The sequence below is a fragment of the Rhincodon typus genome, chromosome 9 (genome assembly GCF_021869965.1).
Source record: "Rhincodon typus isolate 14 chromosome 9, sRhiTyp1.1, whole genome shotgun sequence".
In the NCBI taxonomy this organism is placed as follows: Eukaryota; Metazoa; Chordata; class Chondrichthyes; order Orectolobiformes; family Rhincodontidae; genus Rhincodon; species Rhincodon typus.
The window spans coordinates 31,515,367-31,538,523 of record NC_063340.1 but is presented as its reverse complement, the minus strand read 5'-3'; the positions used below and the strand labels follow the sequence as shown (position 1 = coordinate 31,538,523).

At 43.0% G+C, this 23,157-nt stretch overlaps 1 protein-coding gene across 2 annotated transcripts in view; it reads left to right on the top strand.

Annotated features, from left to right (window-relative positions):
- rsph3 (radial spoke head 3) overlaps positions 1–23,157 on the top strand; it is a 91,548-nt gene that overhangs the window by 30,190 nt on the left and 38,201 nt on the right. For both annotated transcript variants that reach the window (XM_020534572.2, XM_048601490.1), the window contains exon 6: positions 20,468–20,630. In XM_020534572.2, coding sequence (XP_020390161.1) covers positions 20,468–20,630 — 163 coding nt within the window. The remainder of the gene's footprint in view (positions 1–20,467; positions 20,631–23,157) is intronic.

Here is a 23,157-nt window from a genome sequence, read left to right as displayed (position 1 = left end):
CGAGATAGGATTAATTAGCAACCTTGTGGTGCAAGATCTTTTTGGGAAGAGTTACCAAAATATGGTGGAATTCTTCATTCAGATAGAGAGTGATACAGTTAAATCTGAGACTAGGGTCCTGAACTTAAAACTAGCTTTGAGGACATGAACTTACATTGGCTAGGATAAGCTGGCCAAGGATACTTAAGGGGTTGACAGTGGATAGTCAATGGCAGACATTTAAAGAACACGTGAATGAACTTCTACAACTGTACATCCCTATCTGGCATAAGAGTAAAATGGAGGGTGACTCACCCTTGGCTAACAAGGGAAATTGGGGCTAGTGTTAAAGCTAAAGAGGAGGCATATAAATTGACCAGAAAAAGCAGCAAACCTGAAGACTGGGAGAAATTTAAAATTCAGCGGAGAAGGACAAAGGGTTTAATTTGGAAGGGGAAAATAGAAAACGAGAGTAAGCTTGTGGAAAACATAAAAACTGACTGCAAAGTTTCTATAGTTATGTGAAGACAAAAAGACGGATGAAGACAAATGTAGGTCCTTTACAATTAGAATCAGGTAATTTCATAGTGGACAACAAAGAGATGGCAGACCAGTTGAACAAATACTTTGGATCTGTCTTCACTAAGGAGGACACAAATAACCTTCTGGAAATGCTAGGGGACAGAGGGTCAAGAATGAAGGAGGAACTGAAGGAAATCCTGATGAGTCAGGAAATGGTGTTGAGGAAATTGATGGGATTAAAACCCGGTAAGACCCCAAGGCCTGATGCTGTGCATCCTAAAGTACTTGAGGAAGTGGCCCTAGAATTAGTGGCAGCATAGGTGATCATTTTCCAACATTCTATAGACAGTGGACTGGACGGTAGCGAATGTATGCCCACTTTTTTAAAAAAGGAGGGAGAGTGAAAATGGGGAATTATAGGCCTGTCAGCCAGATATCGGTGGTGGGGACAATGCTGGAGTCAATTATTAAGAATGTAATAACTGAGCATTTGGAAAGCGGTGACCGGATCGGCCCAAGTCAGCATGGATTCACTTAAAAGGAAATCATTTTTGACAAATCTTCTGGAATTTTTTTGAGGATGTGACCAGTAGTGTGGACAAGGATCAGTTAGTGAATGTTGTGTATCTGGACCTTCAAAAGGTTTTTGACAAGGTCCCACACAAGAGATTAGTAAGCAAAATTAAAGCTCATGGTATTAGAGGTAATGTATTGACATGGATAGAGAACTGGTTGGCAGACAGGAGGCATACATTAACGATTTGGACCAAAGAATTGAATACAATATCTCCAAATTTGCAGACGACACTAAGCAGAGTGGCAGTGTGGGCTGTGAGGAGGATGCTAACAGACTGCACAGTGACTTCGACAGGCTGGCTGAGTGGGCAAATACTTGGCAAATGCAATATAACATAGATAAATGTGAGGTTATTCACTTTGGAAAAAACAGGGAGGCAGATTATTATCTGAATGGTGGCAGTTTAGGAAAAGGTGAGGTGCAAGAAGACCTGGATGTCATGGTGGAACAGTTGCTCGAGGTTGGCATGCAAGTGCAGCAGGTGGTAAGGAAAACTAATGACATGCTGGCCTTCATAGCGAGAGGATTTGAGTATAGGAGTAGTGATGTCTTGCTGCGGTTATACAGGGCCTTGGTGAGGCCATACCTTGAGTGCTGTGTGCAGTTTTAGTTTCCTATTCTGAGGAGAGGCATTTTTGCTATTGAGGGAGTCCAGTGAAGGTTCACCAGACTGATTCCCAGGATGTCAAGACTGACATATGGATTGACTAGGCTTGAACTCCCTGGAATTTCGAAAAATGAGGTGGAATCTCACAGAAACATAACATCCTGATGGGACTGGACAGGCTAGATGCAGGAAGAATGTTCCTGATGCTGGGAAAGTCCAGGAGATGTCACAGTCTAGAATAAGGGGTAAGCCATTCAGGACTGAGATGAGGAAGTTTTTCTTCACTCAGAGTTTTCAACCTGTGGAATTCTCCAACCCAGAAAGTTGTTGGGCCCAATTTATTAGATGTATTCAAGAGGCAGCTGGTTGTAGCCCTTGTAGATAAAGGGATCAAGGGGTATGGAGAGAAAGTAGGATACTGAAATTGCATGATCAGCCGTGATCCTATTGAATGGTGGTGCAGGCTTGAAGGGCCAAACGGCCTACTCCTGCACCTATTCTCTATGTTTCTATGAATTCTTAACTGTGGAGTTAGTAATCCTGATGCTGATACCAGCTATAAGGGACAAGTTCCTGTTAATTGTTGTTCCAAGGTATGTAAAGTTATCGACAACCTCTATAGTGAGGCTGTCAGTGATGGTAGAGGATGGATTCTCTGCATACTGGCCCATAACTTTGCTAAACTTTATCCCAGCTCCTTACAGGCCCTGGAGAACCAAACTACAAGCTGTGGCAAATGAAGGTCAGTATGGGTTATCAGTATGGCATCATTATTTAACAGCCACTCATAGACATTATACAATTTGAGAAGCTGCTGGAAAAGCTCAGCAGGTCTGGCAGCATCTGTGAATGCTTGGCATGCGAGAGGTAGTGGGATTGATGCCCAAATTCTCCACTAGGTACATACAGCAGGGTAAGGTTTATAATTGGGGGAAGGATAATTATAATTCTGTTAGACAAGAACTGGGTAACATAAAATGGGAACAGATGCTGTCAGGGAAGAGCACTATTGAAATGTGGAGGTTGTTTAAGGAATGCATACTGAGTATGCTCGATATGTTTGTCCCAAGCAGGCAGGGAACGTACGGTCGAGTGAGGGAGCCTTCGTTCTTAAGAGGGGTCGAACGAATGGTTAAGTGGAAGAAGGATGCTTTATATAAGGTTTAGGAAACAAGGAATGGAAAAGGCTCTAGAGGGATACAAGTTATCCAGGAAAGAGCTGAAGAAAGGGTTTAGGAGAGCTATAAGGGGGCATGAGAAAACCTTGGCAGATAGGACTTTTTACACGTACGTGAGGAATAACAGAATGTCCAGAAAAAGGGTAGGGCCGATCGAGGATTGTAATGGGAATTTGTACACGGAGCCTAAAGAGATAGGAGAGGTCCTTAATGAATAATTTTCTTCAGTATTCACAACTGAGGGACCTAGTTGTAGAGGAGGACAGTGTGAAACAGGCTGGTAGGCTAGAGGAGGTCGATGTTAGTAAGGAAGATATACTAGGAATTTTGAGGAACTTGAAGATAGATAAGTCCCCCGGGCCTGATGGGATTTATCCAAGAATTCTATGGGAAGGGAGGGAAGAGATCGCAGGGCCTTTGGCGATGATCTTTTCGTCCTCACTGTATACGGGTATAGTGCCAGAAGATTGGAGAGAGGCAAACGTCATTCCCTTGTTCAAAAAAGGGAATAGGGATAACCCTGGAAATTACAGGCCAGTTAGTCTTATGTCAGTGGTGGGCAAATTATTGGAAAGGGCTCTGAGAGATAGGATTTATGATCAGTTGGAAAAGTACAGTTTGATTCGTGACAGTCAGCATGGATTTGAGGGGGGTAGATGATGCCTCACAAACCTTACTGAATTCTTTGAAGAGGTGACCAAACACGTGGATGAAGGTAGAGCAGTGGATGTGGTATACATGGATTTAAGTAAGGCGTTTGATAAGGTTCCCCGTGGTAGGCTCATGCAGAAAGTAAGGAGGCATGGGATAGGGGGAAATGTGGCAGATTGGATTCAAAATTGGCTGACCCTTAGAAGACAAAGGGTGATAGTGGACGGAAAATATTCAACATGGTGCTCAGTTACGAGTGGTGTACCACAAAGATTTGTTCTGGGTCCTCTTCTATTTGTGATTTTTGTAAATGATTTGGATGAAGGAGTGGAAGGGTGGATTAGTAAGTTTGTGGACGATACGAAGGTGGGTCGAGTTGTGGATAGTGCGGAGGTCTGTTCTAGGTTACAAAGGGACATTGATATGATGCAGAGCTGGGCTGAGAAGTGGCAGATGGAGTTTAAGTGAAAAGTGTGAAGTGATTCATTTTGGAAGGACAAACTTGAAAACAGAATACAGGGTTAAGGGAAAGATTCTTGGCAGTGTGGAGGAGCAGAGGGATCTCGGGATTCATGTCCACAGTTCCCTGAAAGCTGCCGCCCAGGTAGATAGATTTGTTAAGAAGGCATATGGGGTGTTAGCTTTCATTAATAGAGGGATTGAGTTCAAGAGCAGTGAAGTTATGCTCCAGCTGTACAAAAGCCTGGTTCGGCCACATCTGGAGTATTGTGTCCCGTTCTGGTCACCTCATTACAGGGCAGCTGGGAAAACTTTGGTTTATATTGCAGAAAATCGGCGGGGGATGGGGTAGGGAGTAAACAATAAGATAAAGGATGGAGCCCGAAGAGAGAGAAGAGCAGTTGGATAGACAAAGGAGTCGATAACAATCTGGCTAGGAGGGTGAATAGCTGTTAATGGGTAGTAGGAACTGCAGATGCTGGAGAATCTGAGATAACAAGGTGTAGAGCTGGATGAATACAGCAGGCCAAGCAGCATCAGAGGAGCAGGAAAGCTGACGTTTCAGGTCTAGACCCTTCTTCAGAAAACGAAGAAGGGTCTAGACCCGAAATGTCAGCTTTCCTGCTGCTCTGCTGCTTGGCCTGCTGTGCTCGTCCAGCTCTACACCTTGTTATCTTAGCTGTTAATGGGACTGTTAGTGACTGATAATAGGTCGTGTGTAATGGCAGGCTATGTGCTAACAAGACCTGGCGTGTGAGGTAGGAGGCTAGAAAATAGGGACTAAACTCTCCTATAATTATTGAACTCAATTATTGAGTCCAGAGGCTAACAAGGTCTCCAAGTGGAAAATGGGGTGTTGTTCTTCCAGCTTGCATTGAACTTCGCTGGAACACTTCAGCAAGCCAGAGATAGAGATGTTGCCAAGGGAACAGGGTGGTTTTTTAAAGTGACAGACAACAGGTAGCTTAGGGTCTTTTTTGTAAGCAGAACGTACGTGTTCTGTGAAGCAGTCACCCAGTCTACACTTAGTTTTCCCCAATGTAGAGGAGACCACACTGTGAGCAGCGAATGCAGTAGACTATATTCTGTGAAACGCAGGTGAAGTGTTGCTTCACCTGGAAAGTACATTTGGGCCCTTGGATAGTGGGGAGAGAGGAGGTAAATGGGCAGGTGTTGCACCTTCACCGGGTGCAGGAGAAGGTGCCGTGGGGCTGCAGGGGGGTGAAGGAAGAGTGGACCAGGGTGTCCTGGAGGGAATGGTCTCTGTGAAAGGTGGACAAGGGAGGGGAGGGAAATGTGTGTGGTGGCATCTCGTTGTAGGTGGAGGAAATGGTGTCTGATGATCTTCTGGATGTGGATGCTGGTGGGATGGTAAGAAAGGACAGGGGGAACCGTATCGCTGTTGCGAGAGGGAAGAGAGGGGGTGGAGAGCAGAAATGGGTTTCTGGGTTAGAGAATTCCACAGCTTGAAAACTCTGAGTGAAAAAATTCTTCCTCATCTCAGTCCTGAATGGCTTACCCCTTATTCTAGACTGTGACATCTACTTCTGGACTTTCTCAGCGTCAGGAACATTCTTCCTGCATCTACGTTCTGCTTGCAAAAAAGACCCTAAGCTACCTGTTGCCTGCCACTTTAACAAACCACCCTGTTCCCTTGCCAACATCTCTCTCTCTGGCTTGCTGCAGTGTTCCAGCAAAGCTCAATGCAAGCTGGAAGAACAATACTTCATTTTCCGCTTGGGGACCCTGTAGCCCTCCAGACTTAATATCAAGTTCAATCATTTTAGGGACTAAACTCTCCTATGTTCTAGCCCCCTACCCCACACACCAGGTCTTGTTAGCACATAGCCTGCCATTACACAGTACCTATTGTCAGTCACTAACAGTCCCCATTAACAGCTATTCACCCTCCTAGCCAGATTGTTATTAACTCTTTTGTCTATCCGACTGCTCTTCTCTCTCTTCGGGCTCTATTCTTTATCCTACTTACTCCCTACCCCATCCCCCTCCCCCTCCCTATTTTCTGCAATATAAACTAACATTTTCCCAGCTACAATCAGTTCTGAGGAAGGGTCACTGGACCCAAAATGTTAACTCTGATTTCTCTTCACAGATGCTGCCAGACCTGCTGAGCTTTTCCAGCAATTTCTGTTTTTGATCCTCCAAATATCCTTCTGCTGCCCAACTTTGTTTGGATTCCACTGTAACCATCAATCGCAGCCAACACATCATCATCAATGGCTCTTTTCCCAACTTTGTTATATTTGACATCGGAACAGGAGAGGGTCATTCAGTCTCTTTGTTATAGACTGTACTCCACTTTCGGTATTCCACGACCCTTGACTCCTTTATTAATCAAAAACCTATATAACTCTGCCTTGAATAAGTTCAACAACCCAGTCTCCTTTTTGGGGAGGAGAATTCCCTATATTAATATATCAATTCCCTTGAGAAAAATACATTTCTCATTATTCTCAGCCTTAAAAGGGGCAAGCTCTTGTTCTTAAATTGTGACGCTAGTTCTAGTTTCACCCACAACAGCAAACATCCTACTGGAAACTACTGTCTCAAGTTCCCTCGGGATCTCATATGTTTCAAAAAAATTGATCTCCGTTGCACTTCATTAATGACAGCTTACCACTAAAAAAGATCTATTTATCCCTATTTCCTGCTTTTTGTTAGTTAACCAGTATTTTGTCCATGTTCATGTTTTCCCCACACAATATACTCTTATCTTTTCTTATAGCCTTTTGATATATTTTACCAAATGCTTTTTGGAATACCAAGTACACCACAGTTACGATTTCCCCTTTTTCATGCTTGTCACATCACTCAGAACTCGTTAAACATGATTTCCGTTTCAGAAAGCCATGTTGATGCTGTGATCACATTAATTTTCAAAGTATCTTTCTATAATCTTTTTGGTTATTGTTTCTAGCAATTTTCCCACAGCAGATGTTAGGCCAACTAGCCTATAGTTTCCTGTTTTCTTTCTAGCCGATATTATTATTTTAGCTATTTTCACAATTTTTTTGGGCCCTTCCAGTATCTAATTTTGAAAGTGCTACTAAAAGAGGACTGATAAATTCCTGAAGCACAGCTTGTGAGAGGAGCACATAGCTACCAATGAATGCTGGTTGTGAAGGGAATGAATGTTTAAACTGTTGCATGAGACGCTAGTCAGGTGAGCTGCTTTGTCTTGAATGATGTCAAGCTTCTTAAGCTTTGTTAGGGCTACAATCATCCAGGCAAGTTTAGGGTATCCCATCACACCTTTGACCTATATGGCAGACAGGCTTGAGAATGCTAGCAAATATGAGAACGTGTTGAGCTTTTGAGGGAATTTAAATAGCAATACCTGGCCATTCATGCTCAATTTTGGTCCTGCTAGTGGCAGTCAGCTCCAGATTTTGTTGCAAAAAGGCAACATTTGACTGTCTTAAAAACCATTAATTTTATTTTTCTATATTTTTGATTGTAGACTGAAATGACAAAATAATTGTTTGATGCCCTCTTCCAGGGATAGCACAATGGAAATCAAGCCCTGCTACTCTCAGTGATCATAAAACTTAAATATTTTCTAGGAGTATGTAAAATTCCACAATCTACCAGTCTTTTACAGCCAGCTTGACTGAAAACATTACCGGGTTTCTGGACTTCAGAGCAACCATTTATTGCAAGTAAATATACTCTAGCTAAAGGTAAACAATTATGAACTATTAGCATATAACTCTACTCATTAAAACTCCATTGCACTGCCTTTCCAGTCTTTCCCTCTGTCAATTACCCCTGACTGTCAATATGTATGTTCTCCAACCGGAAACCTTGGAATGGGCCGGGAAATCCATTGCCTCCTGAAGACCAGGCGTGTGACATTCAAGCTGGATGACCTGGACCTTGACAGGAAATCCAGACACGACTGCTGCAAAGCTATTCGAGATGTCAAGAGGCAGTACCGGACCAAGTTAGAGACCCAAACTAGCCACTGTCTGTGGCAAGGCCTACATGACATAATGGGATACAAAATGAAGCAGAACAGTATAGCGGACAAAAACACATCCCTCCCTGATGCGCTCAATGCTTTTTACACTCTGTTTGAGCAGAACACCAATGAAATGTTGTCACCTGCCCTATGAACCACGGACACACCTGTTCCCTCAGTCACTGCTGCAGATGTCAGATCTGCCTTTTTGAGAGTGAACCTAAGCAAAGCAACTGGCCCAGATGGAATCCACAGCCATGCACTGAAATCCTATGTAGACCAGCTGGTGGGATTATTCACTGACATCTTTAACCTCTCCTTGCTACAACCCGAAGTCGCCACCTGCTTCAAGAAGACCATCATCATCCCGGTACCAAAGGGAAAAACATGCAATGTATCTCAATGACTACTGCCCAGTGGCTCTGATTTCTATAATTACAAAGTGCTTTGAGAGGTTAGTCATGGCTTACATAAACTTTAGCCTCCCAGCCTGCCTTGATCCCTTGCAATTTGTCTACTGGAATAACAGGTCCATAGCAGATGCCATTTCCTTAGCCCTACACTGATCCCTGGAACGTCTGGATAATAAGGATACCTATGTCAGTCTTCTACTTATCAACTACAGCTTCAACACTATAATGCAAACAAGCTAATCTCCAAACTCTGAGACCCAGGTCTGGACTCCGCCTTCTGCAACTGGATCTTTAACTCCCTGACCCACAGACAACAATCGGTGAAAATAGACAACAGCACCACCTCCACAATAATCCTCAACATCGGTGCCCTGCAAGGATGCTCTACTGTACTTGTACACTCATGACTGTGTGGCCAAATTTCATCTGAGCACCATCTACAAGTTCTCTGACAATACCACTGTTGTAGGCTGGATATCAAACATGATGAGTCAGACAAGATAGAAGGAAGAAGATAGAATGTTTCATGTTGTGTTGCAAAGATAACAGTCTCTCCCTCAATGTTAGCAAAACAAAAGGACTGATCATTGACTTCAGGAAGAAAGCAGAAAGACACACCCTTATCTATGTTAACGGAGCTGAGGTGGAGAGGGTCGAGAGAGTCAAGTTCCTAGAAGTGACGATAACCAACAGCCAGTCCTGGTCCTCCCACATAGATTCGACAGTCAAGAAGGCACAACACCTCCTCTTCTTCAGGAGGCTTACAAAATTCGGCATGTCCGTAAGGACCCTCACCAATTTTTACAGATGCGTCATAGAAAGCATTCTGTCTGGGTGCATCACAGCTTGGTACGCCAACTGCTCTGCCCAGGACCGTAAGAAACTACAAAAAGATGTGAACAGAGCCCAGACCATCATGCAAGCCATGGACTCAATCTACACGTTCCATTGCAGTGAAAAGGCAGCCAATATCATCAAAGGCCCCTCCCATCCCGGTAATATACTCTCCCGTCAGGCAGAAGACACAAACTTACACACGTACCAACAGGTTCAGAAAACAGCTTCCTCCCTCCTGTTATTAGACTGCTGAATGGGCCTCTCTAATTTCAAATCTCATGCTGATCTTGCTTTTGTGCACCTCCTGTGCAGCCGCAACCTTGTATGCCTCGCTCTGTCTAAACACCCTATGATCTGTACGTCCTTGTGTCTTATGTTCTGCCTGTACTGCATACAAAACACAACTCTTCACTGTACTTGGGTACATGTGACAACGATAAATTGAATCAAATGAAAATCAAACTGTCATCTTCCTGCCTGCCTGTTGTGAGTTTATAAATGAGTTAGAGTTTTAAGTGGTAATTATATGCTAACGGTTCATAATTGTTTACTTGTGGCTAGATCTATTTGTAACAAATGGTAATCCTTGTTAAATACTAAAACTTGGTCTATGCTTTTCATTAGCCTGGGTCTGAAAGACAAGTAAATTGGGAATTCTGTGTACGTTTTCAAATCTTTAACTTTTGTGACAACTCTGGGAGTAGGGGAGGGGTGGCTTGATTCCCAGCTTACTGAGTATGGCAGCAAGGAGCCTATGAAAAATCAAATTATTGGGAATCAGAAAATGTGGAATAAATTGCTAGTTTTCATCATAGAACCCCTACAGTGTGGAAACAGGCCCTTTGGCCCAACAAGTCCACACCAACCCTCCCAGACCCATCCCCCCTGTAACCGAACTAACCTACACATCCCTGAACACTATGGGCAATTTAGCATGGCCAATCCACCTAACCGGCATATCTTTGGACTGTGGGAGGAAACTGGAGTACCCAGAGGAAACCCACGCAGACCCAGGAATAATGTGCAAACTCCACACAGACAGTCACCCAAGGGTGGAATTGAACCTGGGTTCCTGGCACTGAGGCAGCAGTCCTAACCACTAAGCCAGTATGCTGCCCTTCTCCCTATTACCACAATCCAGATGTTTCTTATTTATTCAGTACCAAGTTAGTTCATTAGTATACTTCATGATAGAAAATCTGCCATCCTGAACCAGTCTGGCCTGTATCTAGCTCCAGACACACAGCAATGTGGTTGACTCTTAAATGCCTTATGAAATGATCTATCAGGCCACTCTGTTGAAAGCTTACCTAGGTTACGGTAGCCGGATATCAGTCATCTCATTCCCAGGACATTACAGCATGAGTTGTTCAGGGTAGAAATTTTCTATTCAACCTCATCAGAGATGTTATTACCCACTTGCTGGAGCAGGTGAGACTTGGTCCCTCCTGGCTCAGAGGAACAGACACTACCACTGTACACAAGAGTCCTTCACTTCTTAGGGTAAATTAACTGTGCAGAGATGCAGTTCTTCAGGCTAGTATCCTAGCCTAACCAGCTTAATTTGCTTCATCAAGCTGCTGACCTCCCTTCCATCGATAGGTCTAAATTGGGGATTGATGATTCATTGATGATTGCAGAATATTCAGTGTCGTAATTCTGCTGAAGTAGTCCTTGTGCATGTGCAGAAGGGCATGGACAACATGTTGAATAACGTTCAAGTTCCAGTCTTCAACAAGAGGCAACCTAACCACACATCCATGAAATTCAATGAATAGCATTACAATGACTGAATCCCCCAGTATCAACATTACAATTAACCAGAAACTGAATTGGACCAGCCATTTCAATACTGTGGGTACAAGAGCAGGTCAGAAGCTTGGAGTTCAGTGATTGGTAACTTCCTGACTCCCCAAAGCCTTTTCACTATCTACAAGGCACAAATCGTGAGTGTAATGGAAAATTCTCAACTTGCCTGGAAGAGAGCAGCTTCAACAACACTCAAAGCTCAACACTATCCAGGACAATGCAGTCTGCTTGATCAGCACTTTATAGCTGACTAAAACCTCACTCCCTCTAGTCTGATTTTAAATTTGCAGCAGCGTCTACCGAATGCAAAATACACTGTGGCAATCGCCAAGACTCGATCAACAGTTTCTTCTAAACCTATAACTTCTAACATCTAGAAAGACTATCATAGCAGATGCATTTGGAGCACTAAAACCTTCAAGTTCCCTCCAAGTCTAACACCGTGCTGATTCAGGACTAGATTGCTGCTGCTTCATTTGGAGCAAATCCTGGAATCCCTATCAAACAGCACTGTGGGTGTACCTGCAATAGATGGATATGTACAGGAAGTGCTCCCAACTGTACAAACTTGAGGTCCGTGTTTGGGAGTTTGATAGGCTGCTGATGACACGGTTGCACACATATGAGGTTGAGAGGTATGTGGATCGCACATTTAGTGAGGAGGTCACACCAAGCGAATGGATTGGAAGAAGAAGGGAATAGGTGACCACCAGGCAAATGAGAGCCAGGCAGGTAGTGCAGATGTCCCACTTACAAATCAGTTTTCCATTTTGGAAGCTGACGAGGGCACTGGTTCCTCAAGGGAGTACAGATGGAGCCAAGCTTGTAGCACCGCAAGCGGCCTGGCAGGAGAGGAATGGAAGAAGTAAGAAAGCAGAACTGATAGTGATAGGTAATACATTATTTAGGAGTAGAGATAGGTGTTTCTGCAGCCACAAATGTGACTGCAGGATTGTACATTGCCTCCCTGGTCAAGAGTCAGGGATGTCACTGAGCAGTTGCAGGACATCCTGAAGGGAGAGGGTATCAAGACAAAGGTTGTGGTACACATCGGTATCAACGATATTGGTAGAATGAGGTCTTGCACAAAGAATATAGGGAGTTTGGTGGTAGATTTAAAAATCCCAAAGATTGTAATCTCTGGATTACTCCTGGTACCACATGCTAGAGAGTGCAGAAATAGGAGAAAACAGTTGAATGTTTGGCTCAAGAGTTGGTGTAGGAGAGAGGGTTTTAGATTTCTGGATCACTGGGACCATTTCTGGAGAAAATGGGACCTCTACAAGCAGGGCAGTCTGCACCTGAACCAGAATGGGATAATATCCTTGCAGGAGTGTTTGTTCACTTTTGGGAGGAGTTTAAACTAGTTTAGCAGGGGCAGTGAACACAGTGTGTTATTTCAATAGTGATACACCATACCTTAGAAAAGGACCCTAGGCAAAGGGAGTTCAGACATATTGAGCTTCAAGGGACTAAAGCAAGGCTGGGTGGCCTCTACTTTACTGCCAGTAGTATGATAGACATGATTAACAACATGTGGAATTGCGATGTTGTTACCATCCACAGAGCCGTGGTTCAGGGAGGAACAGGACACGAGAGGGTGTAAAGAGGAAGGTGGTGTTGCATAATTAATAAAGGAGTCAGTTATTGCATTAAGGAGGGTTGATATCTTGGAAGGGTTGTCAAATGAGGCTTTAAGGGTAGACCTTCGGGATTAAGAAAAGGATAGTTATGCAGCTTGGTGTGTATTATAGAACCCAGTCAGTGGGCAACTGAAAAACAGATATGTAGACAAAATTCGTTGAGATGTGCAAAAATTATAATAGAGCCACTATGTTAGGCAACTTTAAAGTTGCCAATCATTTAATAGTGATAATCATAGCGTAAAGGGTTTAGACGGGGGCAGGTTTGTTGAAATTTATTCAGGAACACCTTTTTTGTCAACATGTAGAAGGTCCTATAAGGAACTGTGCAGGTGCTAGACCTAATTCTGGGTAACAAAGCAGACAAGTGTTCTAGGTGGCAGTGGGGAGAGCATTTTTGTGATGTGGACTACAGTGCCATAAGTTTTTGTCATAAAGTCATAATGCACAGAAACAGACTGTGCAGCCCAACACATCCATGCTGACCAGGTTTCTTAAACTGAACTAGTCCTACTTGCCTGCATTTGGCCCATACTCCTCTAAACCATTCCTATCCATATACCTGTCCAAATGTCTTCTAAATGTTTAATTGTACTTGCCACCACCACTTCCTCTGCCAGCTCATTCCATATACGTACCACCCTCTGTGTGAAAAAGTTGCCCCTCAGGTCCATTTTAAATCTTTCCCCTCTCATCTTAAACCTACACCCTCTATTTTGGACTCCCCTACCCTGGGAAAAAAATACCTTGGCTATTCACCTTATTGATGCCCCGTGATCTTATAAACCTCCATGAGATCAACCCTCAGCCTCCTATGCTCCAAGGAAAAAAATGCCAACCTTTGCAACCTCCCCTTATAGCTGAAACCCTCCAATGTCAGAAACATCCTTGTAAATCTGTTTTGCACCCTTTTCAATTTAACATGGTTCCTTTAGCAGGGCGACGAGAACTGTATGCAGTACTCCAAATATGGCCTGTGTCTTGTACAGCCGTAACATGATATTCCAACTTCCATGCTCAATGCTCTGACTTAATGAAGGCGAGCATGCCAGATGCCTTCTTTGCTGTCCTATCTACCTGTGATGCCACTTTAAAGGAACTTTGTACCCGCACCCCTAGATCTCTCTGTGTGACAACATTCCCCAGGGCCTTACCATTAATTGTGTAAATCCTGCCCTGGATCATCTTACCAAAATGCAACCTCACATTTTACTAAATTAAACTCCATCTGCTATTTTTTGGCCCACAGGCCCAGTTGATCAAGATCCCTTTGTACTCTTCGTGGAATAGTCAACAGGTTATCTAATTTTGGTGTTGTCCACAAACTTCCTAACCATGCCTCCTATATTTTCATCTAAATCATTTGTATAAGTGACAAAGAGGAGCCAACACCGTTCCTTGCGGCACACCGCTGATCACAGGTTTCTAGTCTAAAAAACAACCTTCTACCACCACCCTCTGTCTTCTACCATTAAGTCATTTTTGTATCCATTTCACTCTCCCTGGATTCCATGTGATCTAACTTTAATAACCAGTCTACCATGCAGAATCTTGTCAAAAGCCTTGCTAAAGTTCGTCTTGACAGCATTACCACTCTGCCTTCTTCTATCTTCTTGGTCAACTCTTCCAAAATCTCAATCGAGTTTGTGAGACGCAATTTTCCCATGCACAAAGGTATGCTGACTATCCCTGATCAGTCCTTGCCTTTCCAAATGCATGTAGATCCTGTCTCTCAGAATCCTTTCCAGCAACCTAGCCACCACTGACATCAGGCTCACTTGACTTTGCCTGGCTTTTCCTTGCAGCCTTTCTTAAATAACGGCACAACTTTACCCACCTTCCAGTCTTCCGGCACCTCACCTGTGGCAAATATGAGATATCTATCTCTGGTAGGGGCACGGGCTCCACAATGTCCTGGGATATACTCAATCCCGATGTTCCCTACTCCTCCCAGTTTTGCCCTTGACGCTAGCAACAACATGCTGTCCTTGAACTTTTGTTGTTACACTATTGAAAAGTACCCATTTTCCAAATGTACCTTTACCTGTGAACGGGCTCCACCAATCAACTTTTGAAAGTTCTCATCTAATCTACAGCAGCAGGGTTTAAACTTGCCTTAGGCTTGAGAGAAAAGAAAAACCCTTAAATGTCTACCTTTCCTTTAATCTCAGCTTTAAATTTTAAGAGTGCAAAAGATTAAGATTTACATACTTAAACTCGCAAATGTAGTTCACCTTCCAGCGACTGCACGCCCTTGTTGATTGCACACTCTATATAAATAAAGCAAATAACTGAGATACTGAAGATGTGAAACAAATTCAGAAATTTCTGGAGGAACTCAGCAAATTTGGCAGCATCTGTGGAGAGAAAGCAGTGTTGATGTTTTGAGTCCTATGACCCTTCTTCAGAAGCATTAACTCTGCTCTGTTACCACAGAATGATGCCAGACCTGCTGAGTTTCACAATAAGTCTATTTGTTATGGAAAATGGGTAAAAGTAGGGTTTTGAATTGGGGAACGCTGATTTTATTAAAATAAGACAGGATCTGGCTAGAGTAGACTGGGAACAGCTGCTTAAGGATAAATCTAAAGCTAAACAGTGGGAAGTGTTTAAAAAGGAACTGGGGAGAGAACAGGCCCATCATTTTACCTTTAGGATGAAATGTAGGAGCAGCAAGCCTGGAGAACCTGGATGTCTAGGAATATTCAGGACTGTATAGAAAGGAAAAGGGTACGAAGGGAGTAAATCAATGGACAAAATGTGTATCAAATGTGCAGAGGAGAATTTAAAGCACTTACAAGCACTTTTGAGGAAGTGACAAAGATGATCAATGAGGTTTGAGCAGTGGATGTTGTCTGCATGGACTTCAGTAAGGCCTTTGACAAGGTCCCTCATGGCAAGCTGATACAGAAGGTAAAGTTGCATGGGATCAGAGGTGAACTTGCAAAATAGATAAAAACTGGCTCAGGAATAGAAGACAGAGGGTAGCAGTGGAAGGGTCCGTTTCTGAATGGAGAGCTGTGACTAGTGGCATTCCTCAGGGATCAGTGTTGGGACCTTTGCTGTTTGTAATATATATATATATATAAATGATTTGGAGGAGAACGTAACTGGTCTGATGAGTAAGTTTGCCGATGACACAAAGGTTGGTGGAATTGCGGATAATGATGAGGACCGTCAAAAGATATAGCAGGATATAGATCAGTTGGTGACTTGGGCTGAGATGGCAGATGGAGTTTAATCTGGAAATTTGTGAGGTAATGCATTTTGAAAGGTCTAATCCAGTTGGAAAATATACTGTAAATGACAGAACCCTTAAGAGTACTGATAGGCAGAGGGATCTGGGTGTACAGGTACACAGGTCACTGAAAGTGGCAACGCAGGTGGAAAAGGTAGTCAACAAGGCATATGGTATGTTTGCTTTCATCAGCCAGGGCATTGAGTTTAAAAATTGGCAGATAATGTTGCAGCTTTATAGAACCATAGGTTGCATTTGGAATATTGTGTTCAATTCTGGTCGCTACATTGCCAGAAGGATGTGGTGGCTTTGGAGAGAGTTCAGAAAAGAATGACCAGGATGTTGCCTGGTATGGCGGGCATTAGCTATGAGGAAAGATTGGAGACACTTGGGTTGTTCTCGCTGGAATGACGGAGGTTGAGGGGCAACCTGATAGAGGTCTCCAAGATTATGAAGGGCATGGACAGAGTGGACAGTCAGAAGATTTTTCCCAGGCTAGAAGAGTCAGTTACCAGGGGCCATGAGTTTAAGGTGCAAGGTGCAAGGGGCAAGGTTCAAAGGTGATGTACGAGGCAAGTTTTTTACACAGAAGGTGGTAGGTGTCTGGAACTCGCTGCCGAGGGAGATCATGGAAGCAGATACTATAGTGACTTTTAAAGGGCGTCTTGACAAATATATGAATAAGATGGGAATAGAGGGATACGGTCCCTGGAAGGGTAGGGGGTTTTAGTTGTGATAGGCAGCATGTTGGTGCAGGCTTGGATGGCCGAAGGGCCTGTTCCTGTACTGTAATTTTCTTTTTCTTTGTTCTTTGTAACAAAGAAGGGTCATGACAAAACACTGGTGGGTAACATTAGGGAGAATACCAAAGTATTCTACAGGTATATCAAAAGGACGAGAATAAGCAGGGAAAGACTAGGGCTTATTCAGGACAAAAGGGGAAATCAGTCCATGGAGGCTGAGGACATCGGTACAGTGTCAAATGAGACTTCATCACTGTCTCCACTCAGAATAAGGGAGGATGTAGGTACAGAATTCAGGAAAGTGGACTCTGAGGTTTTTGAGCGGGTTGATAAAGGGACTAAAGAGGTTTCGGCAGGTTTAAAAGTGGACAAATCCCCAACTCTGGATGATTTCCATGCTGATGTGGGAGATGACAAAGGCAATCATAGGGGCCCTCAAATTCTTAATTCTCCTCTGGCCACATTGCAGATGCCAGAGGAATGGAGAACAGCTCCTGGGGGTGGCATGATGTCTCAGTGGTTAGCACTGTTGCCTCACAGCGGCAGGGGCCTGGGTTCAATTCCCCCTCAGTCTGTGTGGAGTTTGCACATTCTCCCTGTGTCTGCGTAGGTTTCCTCCAGATGCTCCGGTTTCCTTCCACAGTCCAGAGATGTGCAGGTTAGATGGATTGGCTACGCTAAATGGCCCATGGTGTTCAGGGATGTGTAGGTTAGATGGGTTTGGAGAACGGGTCTGGGTGGGATACCCTGAGGGTCGGTGTGGACTTGTTGAGCTGAAGGACCTGTTCCAACACTGTAGGGATTCTATAAAAAAAGTTTCTATGAAAAGCTAATGTGGTTCCATTTTCAAGAGGGTGGTAAAGATAAATATTACAGATAGTGAGTGTCACATCAGTGATTGGGGAAACTATTGGAGAAAATTCTGAAGGAGAAAATTAATCTCCATTTAGAGAAGTAAAGTTTGATCAGCAATAGTCAGCATGGCATTTTCGGAGGGAAATAATGTCTAACAAATCTGATTGAATTTTTTGAGAAGGTGACCAAGTGTACAGATGTGGGTAGAGTAGTTGTTGTAGTTTTATGTGCTTGGGAGACTGATAAAGAAGGTAAAAGCATATGGGATCCAGGGTAACTTGACAAATTGGATCCAAAATTGGTTTAGTGACAGGAGACCAAGTTGATAGAAGGCTGTTTATGTGACTGAAGGCTAGTGTCCGGTGGCCTACGAAGGGGATCCAGCACTGATCCTTATTTCAGTTGTTTATGATATATATAAACGATGTAAATGTGAATGGGGATGCGGGGTGGGGAGCAGATGACATAAAGATTGGTTAGGTGATTAACAATGAGGAAGAATGTCTCCGTTTACAGGAAGATATGGACAGATTAGTCAGATGTACAGTTCAGTGCCAGATGGAATTTAATACTGGTAAGTATGAAGTGATGCACTAATGAATGACAGGTCACTAGGAATCTCAACAGCAGAGATGGATCTTGGCGTGTTTGTCTACAAATCCCTGAAGATAATAGGGCAGGTTAGTAGGGTTGTTAAGGCATTCAGGATACTTGCCTTTATCAGTCAAAGCAGATAAGCTTATAATAAGAGCAGGGAGGCTATGTTGGAACCGTACAGAACTGCGCTTAGGTTACATCTGGAGTACTGTGTGTATTTCTGGTTTCTGCAGTTTGAAAAGGACATGATTGCACTGGATAGAGTGCAAAGGAGATTCATCAGGATGTTGTGTGGGATAGAGCATTTTAGCTATGAAGAGAAGGTGGATAAACTCTGGATATCTTTTTTGGATAGAGAAGGTTGATGGGGCACATGATAGAGTTACATAAGATTGTCTGGAGCATGGGCAGGGTGGATGGAAAGCAACGTTTCCCCTTAGTGGAAGGGACACTAACAACGGGATTTATGTTTAAGGTGAAAGGCAGGAGGTTTAGATGGGATTTGAGGGTTTCACCCTGGGAGGGTAGTTGAGGGGGAGGGGTAACCTCATAACCCTAAAAACGTGCTCGGATGAGAACTTTAAATGTCATAACATTCAAAACTATGGCCCTAGAGCTGGAAGGTGGGACTAGTGTAGATTTAGAGTAGCTTTGGCACTCAAAACTTGATGAGCCAAATAACTTATTCTATACTGTATAATTCTACGGACAAGTGTGTCAACAAAGCGGCTCACCATTACCTTCCCACAAGCAATTTGGGATGGGCAACAAATATTGGAAGTTATTAACTTGCTGAGAACTACCAGCCTTTGACCTATCCCTGTAATTGCAGTATTCATATGGATGGTCCAGTTTAGTTTTTTGGTCAATCTCCAAGATGTTGTTTATGGGAGAGTCAATTATGCTAATGCAATTTAACCTCAAGGGCAGATGGTTGGAACCTGTTTCGTCACTTGTGGTGTGAATATTACTTTTCATTTGTCAGCCCAAGTCTAAATGTTCTTGAGGCCTCGTTGCATGCAGACTGTTTCAGTATCTGAGGAGGTGTGGTTGCTACTGAATACTCTACAATCATCAGCAAACATCTCAGTTCTGATCTTCAGGTGATGGAAAATAATTTAAACAGCTGAAGATAGTCAGGCCGAAGAAACTGCCCTGAGAAACATAGAAATCTAGAAACTGAACATGAGAAATTCCCACCATTGCTGTAAAATTTGAAGTTCAGCTAATAAATGTGGAGTTAAGTAGCTTTCCTCATGACCGCAATCCAAATGTTTAATATTATTCAACACCCAGCTGATTCACTTCTATCGTTCATGGTAGGAAATCTATAACACAGTAGTGCATGCAGCAGAAATATCTAAGTGTAGCTAAGTAATCCCACAATTGAGGCTGCAAACCCACATTCTGCGATCCTACTGCATCCACTTATGAATGGCTACAATAATTGAATAAATAACCAGAGGAGAACACTTCAAAATAACAACAAATTCAGTGATGGAGGGAGGCGTTTACGCTTCTATGAAATGCCTGTGGATGTTTCTCTGTTAAAGGTGCCATATAAATGCAAGTTGTCACTAATGACAAATAATTCTGAATTTGTTACTGAGTTTTATATTAGCATCAATTTGTTAGTTTATATAATAAAAGCCCTTACAAGACTGGATGTTGTACATATGAATAATCAACACAGTGACAGTGAAAGTTCATGGAGAGGTAGAGTGATGTATTTTTGTACCTCAGCATGATTTTGCATATAGATAGGGAAATGGAGTGAACTAAGTAAGGATTCCTGGCATCTCCAAAGGCATCATTATGGGACCATTGCTGGAGATTTCCTGGCTATGATTCAATAGGCAAGAGAGGAAGAAAATAAAAGCAGCTCCCCGCAGCTGGACAAGAAAAGCTAGGTATTGGAGGAACATAACACTTCAGTAACTGCAGAGCATGCAAGAAGGACCAGTGGGGGTAGTTTTTCTAGGTTATAGTTGCAGAAGATGTTTTTTATGATTTTGATTGGACCCATTTTTCAGGGTAAAACCCTGATGTTTGTAACAAAAGTCCTGTAGCTTTCACCTTGTACGCAGCATACTTCATCTGAGGTACTGGATGAGGTAAGATATCCTTTTGCTGGTCTTCAACCAACAAGATTCTAACCTGATACCAAGAGTTATGTGGAAGTAATTTTAGTTTTCTCATTTTCAGTTCATTACCATTGTTTGTGCCACAGTGTATCTTCCATACTGTTAGCTGCACCTTGCTAATAAATGTTAATCCATTGAAGTTCTTGGTAATGAAGTATCAGATAACTGTGGCCAAAAATAGTCAATGTATTTATCAACGAGTATATGTTGGAGTCCTGTGTGTTATTTTACAGAAACGTCGCATGGCACAACAGCAGGGAGTGCTGAAGAAGGAGAAGGACACTTCAGATAAGATTGCAGCCCGTGCATTTGCCCAAACATATTTAGCTGATCTAATTCCTACAGTTTTCAGTACTCTTCGGGATAATGGCTACTTCTATGACCCTGTGGAAAGAGGTTTGCCTTTAATATATTTTATAGTCACACAAATCTTTGCAAAACAATGTTGCTGAAATTTATTCTTCTAACAAATGGATTCAGTTTAGGAATTAGCTATCTCTTTGGTTTGTTCCTCCTTTTGCAACTTCTCTTCCAGTGAGTGCCTTCCCTTATTCTGTTTCTACTATTTCTCCTTCCTCCATTCTGATACCATCCCTGCCTTTATTTCACTGCTACCCCAAATACTATTGCTGCAAACCCCCCATCCCAGCTATAAAAACAAAATCTCGTTTTCTCCCAAATATTGCTTTATGTTTCTCATCAAGGTGAAGTGTGTTCACTGCTTTCCTTCTTCTATGTATGTAGTAAGTACCTCTAATCATTGGTAATTTTAACTATTTAAAATTATTTTGCCTTTTTTTGACCTCGTGCAAGGCTGTGGGCTGTGTGCAAGAAGATGGGATGAGAAAGGGCATCTAGGTGTTCTTGGGTTGGCATGGACAGGATGGGCCAAACAGCCCCCTTCTGTCTCTGTAGTTACTTCTTTTAGAATCCTTGGATGTAAGCCTTCACTGGCAGAGGTCTTACCTGCCTTTAGCTCTATTAGTTTGTCGAATACTACTGCTCTAGTGATGGCAATTGTACTTAAATCCTCTCCTGCATTCATTCATACTAATGGGAAGTTCAAAGTGTAGAGATTGTAACAAGATCAGCCAGCCGGATGTCAGAAAATATGAGATGCATGTTTGGCGCCGTTAATCTGGTCCAATCAGAGAGCCCTTGATGACAGAAGAAAAGAGGAGTGTCAGAGATACTGCCACTCAGAGAGCTGACTCTGAATGAGGCAGTACTAAAGTCAAGGACAGCCCATATATAAATAAAGGGTGACTTAGTGATGGGATGCCAATCTCTGTGGAGTTATTTCAGTGACAATAAGAGTAAAGCACAATCCTGAAGAAGCTTGCTTGTAACAGTCATCTTTGATTTGGGGTAAGCATTTCTTACATCACGCCTTTGTTTGGGAAGCTTGACTTGTTCAAACTTGCCATCAAGCACTGGGCCCAGTATGTGAAAAGAATGCATTATTTTTTCTGGGGAAATTACATTGTGGCAGACAAAAAGCAGCAAGTAATTTTCTTGACAGCCTGTGGAGCTGCAGCTTTTTCTGTTATTAGGAGCCTGACTTACCCTGAGGCACCAGATAGTAAAACCTTTGAAGATTTGATAGGCATATTAAGGAATATTATGGCCCCAAGTCGCCTCTAATTCTGAAATGCAATCAGCAATTCGAGAACTAGGGGAATATGAATTGGGATTTTTGAATAGGTTAAGACGACTGGCAGAAGCCTGTGACTTTGGTTTAACCCTAAATGAAATGCTGAAAGAGTGTTTGGTACAACAAGGTGTAGAGCTGGATGAACACAGCAGGCCAAGCAGCATCAGAAGAACAGGAAAGCTGACATTTCGGGCCTAGACCCTTCTTCAGAAAGAAGGCTCTAGGCCCGAAACGTCAGCTTTCCTGCTCCTCTGACGCAGCTTGGCCTGCTGTGTTCATCTAACTCTACACCTTGTCACCTTGTTATCTCATATTCTCCAGCATCTGCAGTTCCTACTATCTCTGAGAGTGTTTTGTATGTGGGAGTAATGATGTAACTATGCAAAAACACTGACTAGCTGAAGCCCAACTGGACTTCAAATAGGTGCAACAACTCATTTTATCATTGGAAAATGCTGCAAGTAGAGCATGTGAATTGCAGGGAATTTCAATGGAAGTGGACACCCTTGTCAGTCCGACTGAGCTTGAGGAACATCACTTGAATGAAGGCAATTGCATTGCCTCACACAGGACATATCCTGTTCACAATCCCAAAACAAAACCAAGCCTTGGCCAAACAGTTAAATAGTTTTGAGGATTCAGGCCAGCAAGACATTGTAGTTGCTGCCAGTATGTGGACTCGAGACAGCTAAAGAATCCTACGAGACCAGAGTAGAGTAGGGTAACTCATAGGCTGGTATCCAGGAGAATTCATATCCTGGAAACTCCACCTACAGCTGAGTTGGAATAGTTAAATTGGTTAGCAACATCCAGATCAGAACCAAAATAAACATCTGGTCAAATGGTCATCTGGTTCTCATGGAGATTGATACCGGTGTGGGCATATCAGTAGTTGCAGAACCACGTTTTGACAAAATTCACTCTGGACCCTGGAGTTTGCGAAAGACCTTGGTTAGACTGGGAACCTACACCAGGGAACCTTTTATAGATTAATGGCACTACTTCAGTTCCGGTCTCTTATAAGGAGCAGCTCGTTCAGTTACCAGCGATTGTAGTAAAAGGCTCGGGTCCAAGCTTGATGGGTTGAAATTGGTCGAGAAAGATTCACCTAGATTGGCTCAACAACTTTCTGACCAAACAGGTGGATGAGGGTAAAGCGGTTGATGTGGTGTATTTGGATTTCAGTAAAGCGTTTGATAAGGTTCCCCATGGTAGGCTATTGCAGAAAATACGGAGGCATGGGATTGAGGGTGATTTAGCGGTTTGGAT